Source organism: Helobdella robusta, assembly GCF_000326865.2.
Source record: "Helobdella robusta unplaced genomic scaffold HELROscaffold_5, whole genome shotgun sequence".
Lineage (NCBI taxonomy): Eukaryota > Metazoa > Annelida > Clitellata > Rhynchobdellida > Glossiphoniidae > Helobdella > Helobdella robusta.
Window position 1 is genome coordinate 5,193,069 of NW_008705254.1, and position 5,298 is coordinate 5,198,366.

The 5,298-nt window shown below is 32.0% G+C and overlaps 1 protein-coding gene across 1 annotated transcript in view; it reads left to right on the plus strand.

Annotated features, from left to right (window-relative positions):
* Positions 1-2,780, plus strand: part of HELRODRAFT_163669 (hypothetical protein) — a gene marked incomplete at both ends in the record, with an annotated part of 2,868 nt that extends 88 nt beyond the window's left edge. Inside the window, one exon of the mRNA XM_009027483.1 lies at positions 445-2,780. Within this exon, the coding sequence (XP_009025731.1) occupies positions 445-2,780 (2,336 nt within the window). The remainder of the gene's footprint in view (positions 1-444) is intronic.
* Positions 2,781-5,298: the final 2,518 nt, after the last annotated feature.

The window sequence follows — 5,298 nt, forward strand, 5'->3', positions numbered from 1 at the left end:
TCGCCTCCTCACCTACTTTGCTATTACGTCCTTTGATGGCAGTTATACATTACCTATAACAGTCTATTCATATGAATTACTTTAACAAGTAATCATAAATTATGCTTATTTTTATTTGGCTATGAGGATATTTATTCAGCATCGTATTATATATTATTATTATCGTTGTCTTGTCTTCATTTGTATAACATTATTATATCGTTGTCTTGTCTTCATTTGTATCGTCAGGCCTTTTGCATGCTGTATACACAACCGATGTTAAAAATTTGTAAGAAATTTTTGGATCAATTCAAAACTATTTTATCGCCTTTTAATTCAAAATGGGAAAAATCGGTAAGAATAATGATTTTATGTTTTTATGAATATTTACAATTATCGCTTAACATAATACAATTGTTCTATTAATTATTTTGATGATGCAATATACCTTTAATTTATATCTAGACGTTCGTAAATGTTGTGATCCCTTCAAACAACATCGAAAACCTTGTAGAAAAAGTCTTCGAAAAGCAACAGAGGCGCTTGCAATAAAATCATCTCATAATGTAAAACCAGGAGAAATGTTTTGCATTTCTTGTCGAATGAAAATAGGCAAACTATCTCCATCAAATTCAACTTCACAACCACCACCCGCACCGCCATCCTCGTCTTCATCATCTGAAAATGTCGTAACCGGCGAGTCGTTGAATCAAATATTTTTGGCTGCCGGCTGTTCACCTTTAAGAATAAGAAAAATAAGCTCAAGTAACAAAGTACCGTACATGAAGAAAAAAGTTCGCAATGCAGTAGAGTTGTTATGCAAAAAATCAGCCAGGTTGGTTGAAAAGGATAAAAATATTTTTCAAACACCAAAAAAAGTTTTGAATTGTAAACATTGCGATGGTTTCAAAAATATTATGGAGGAATTAAAAGTAAAATTTTTTTCAAGCGATTATCGTCACAGACAACAAATTTTAACTCTAGTCCCACCATCATGGACCCTCTCAAGAACTGCTTCATTTTTTTCATGTTCAAAACATCTTGTTATTAAAAGTAGGAAATTGAAAAGAGAATCAGGCATTTTATCACTACCACATAAGAAAAAAGGTAAAACTATTGACGAGCCCACAACACAATCTGTAATCGATTTCTACAATCAACAAGAAATTTCTATCTGCTGCCCTGGAAAGAAAGATTTTGTCACTGTTACAGAAGGTCAGCAAAAAGTATACCATCAGAAAAAAATTTTACTTGCAAATATTAAAGAAATTTATTTTGAATTCGTTAAACAAAAGAATTTAAAAATTGGTTTTTCAACTTTTTTCAAACTGCGTCCACCATGGTGTGTAACTGTTTCATCGCCTGGAGCACATCGAGTGTGCATCTGTGAATATCATCAAAATATCAAACTTATGCTTGAAAGTGTGCCATTAAATCATTGCTACAAATTTTGGCTGGAAAAATTAGTGTGCAATATAAATTCAAGAGAATGTATGTTACACAGATGTGAGGAATGCCCAGGAAAACTGAGCGTCGAAAATAACTTAAGAGCGATTTTCGAAGAAGCTGGAATTTCAATTGACAACACAATCAGTTTTTATCAATGGTCCCATGATGATAATCGCAGTTCATTGATTTCCGTACAGGATACAGTTGACAGTTTCATTGAAAGATTTTCGCAAAAACTTGACGAGTTGTCATCGCATCATTACATAAGCAAAGAACAATCGAAATATCTTAGCGATTCTAAAGAAAATTTAAAAAATTCGGAGTGTATTGCTTTAATGGATTTTGCTGAAAATTATTCGGTGATAATACAGGATGCAATCCAGAGTCATCATTGGAGCAACACGCAAGTTACTCTTCACCCAATTGTTCTTTATTACAGAGACGATGAAAACTTATCTGTCAAAAGCGTTTGCATGATTAGCGACTGTCTCGATCACAATGTTTCCGCTGTTTATGCTTTTCAAAAACATTTAATTAACTATGTAAAACAAAACCTGAAAAACGTTACTTTAATTAAATATTTTTCTGATGGTGCGGTAAGTCAATACAAAAATTACAAAAATTTTTCTAATTTAATTCATCATAAAGAGGATTTTGGATTAAAAGCAGAATGGCACTTTTTTGCAACTTCTCATGGAAAAAGTCCTTGCGATGGAATTGGAGGGACAACAAAAAGATTGGTTGCAAGAGCAAGTTTGCAGGCATCAACAAAAGATCAGATATTGAACGCCAGAGATTTTTACACATACGCTGATGCGAAAATAAATGGTATTAAATTTTTTTGGGTAGACAAAAAACAAATTAAAGATCTGCTAGGAATGCTTGAAAAAAGATTTAGGTCAGCAGATAAAATAAAGGGTTGTCGAAGTCATCACTCATTTATTCCAGACAAAAATGATCAACTTTTGATGAAACGTTTGTCTTCGGATTTATTTGGATACAATTTTAATAAAAATGAAAGTGAAGACAACAATGATGATTACGAGCCGGGTCGATTTGTAGCTTTGGTCTATGATAAGAAATGGTATTTAGGAAACATTATAGAAAGAGATGATAAAAATGATGATTTAAAAGTTAACTGTCTGAAGAAATTTAAAGAAAATATTTTTTATTGGCCTAAAAATGTAGATATTTGCTATGTACCATTTAAACATATTTTGATTCTTATACCTGATGATAACATTTCTTATGTTGGAAAAATTTACATAACTCTTCCTGAAACTGTTTTTGAACACATTAGCACGTTGTATAATAATTTTAAATTGAAAAAAATAAAAAAAATTGACACTTGAAAAAAATTTGTTTTGCCTGTTTTTGAAGTTGTTTTATTTTTCAAAGAAAGCAAACGCCAATTTTATTTTTTGATATGTTGTTAAGCTATAAGAGCACTATATAAACAAATTTTAAAAATTAAAAAACGTTTGGTTCTTCATAGTTAAAAATGGCGCCAAACAAAAGAAGTTTTTCATTTTTTTGACATTTTGAGCTCCGATAGCTCCAAAAATTCAATACAGATTTTAACGAAATTTTGTGATTTATTTATGACTATAAGGTACTTCTAAAATAACAAAAAATATTTATTTATTTTGCGATAGATTTTGAGCTACGCTGTTTTGAAATCGGTGAAATTTTCAAAAAATTCATTTTTTTCTAGATTTTTTGTTCAAAATTTCTTTTGATTCGAAACAATAACATTTATTTTTTTTGTTATTACATTGTTTCACTGATATGCACAAAAAATTTCATCAAGATATGTTGGCTAGTTCAAGAGATATAGCGTTCTACATAGGTACAAGTTTTGAAAAAAATCGCTCAAAAATTTGGGGATGCTGTCACAAAAATCTTCATAACTTGAAAAATAATTGAAATTTTTTTATAAAAATTTTATTTTGTCGATGAAATACATTGAGGTACTTACTGTTCAAATTTTAAAAAAATCGGAGATGGTCGGGCGTGGACCATGGTTCAAGTTGACAGAGAATGACCCACGTAATAAACCGCAGACACACAACCCATGCATACATCAGCCGCACGTTTGGTGAGTCGAATGATACAAAGAACAAACAAAACACCAAAAAGTGAAGTGAGAATAACAGTCCCTAACCTACCTACGTAATAAATTACCTTACCTTGTAACGAATTCCTCAAGCTCAAGTTCATGTCCCTAGCTTACCTACAAATCAGCTAACTCAAATCTCAACCTACCTACGTTTGAGTAGCTCAAGTTAAAACTCACGAAGAAAAAAAGAGACAGAGTAAACAACTGAACAACATTTATAAAAAAAACCGCTATACAAGCGGACAATGAATGAACGACTTGACGCCCGGATTGCCGCACCATTCAGCCATACCCCTCCAATCAAACAAACAAATAAACAAATAAATAATGAAACAAATGAAATTAAATGTTCCCTATATAACCGTGCAACCCTATATAACTCTACATCACTCTTTATAACTCTGTATAACTTTATATAGCTGTATATAATCTTAAAATGAACCAATCGTAAAATGAACCAATCGTAAAATGAACCAATCATAAAATAAAATCCAATCAACAAAAATGCGGAACAGACGGCAAAACGGCCAAAATTCTCTGATCAGAATTTCAACGTTCTCTCGGCTCCTATTTATACTAGTTCCATTCATACATTCCTACAATTTCAAACCATTCACACGAGTGTGAAAGTATAGAAAACACTAACATGCATACGAGCTATACCTGACAGAATGAACTCCTACGCGGCGGTTTTCTTAATTAGCCGATTTAAACACCTGTCTTATGTACATAGATAGCTGAACGTTTGACATGGAATTCAAAATTTGTGAGACCAATCCTATTTTTTAACCATTTTAAAAAGTTATATTTGTTTCGTTCCGTATGCATATTTCATATCACAAACGGGCAAACACACACGCAAACACACACAGGCAAACACACAAACACACAAAATTATTTATTTATTTGTTTGCTAGATTGTCTGTTTGTTTGTTTGTTTGCTTTCTTGTCTGTTTAGATTTAATCAAATATATGATAAAATTTGTTTTATTTAATGTCTGTATGTTATACACGTACACATGATAAAAACATTTGATAGGAATCGTACATACTGAATAATATCTAGTCATAGAATGTTTGTATCGGTTCCCTATCTTGTTACACGTGCGTATAACCCGGAAACCAACACACAGACGCACACGTACACACACATATACACATTCACAAAATCTCATTTCCGCCACATATACTACTGCAATCTGGTTATACGTAAGTATAACCCGGATACAAACAAAAACACAACACAAACACACGCACGCACGCACATACCGGAAACTAACACACACGTACACACACATATACACATTCACAAAACAAACAAATGCAAAAAATTTAATAGTATCAAAATGACGTCATTTCCGCCAGCTATACTACCACTATCTCGTGTACATATAACCAGGAAATAAACAAACACACAACATACACAAACAAATAAACGCACACACACACACACACAAACACCGAAAACCAACACACAGACACACACGTACACACACATATACAAATACACAAAACAAACAAATACAAACAATTTATTAGTATTAAAATGACGTCATTTCCGCCAACTATACAACCGCTAAGGGCCATCTCATTTTAATATTTCTGGTAAATTTAAAAGGTTTTTAAAAACATAAAATTTGTATTTACGCATGTACGTTCAACTTTTGAATTCTATTTCAAGTAATATTTATTATACACAATTGCCCACACATGAATACAAATACAACCGCACACATACGTACGTGTTTGTT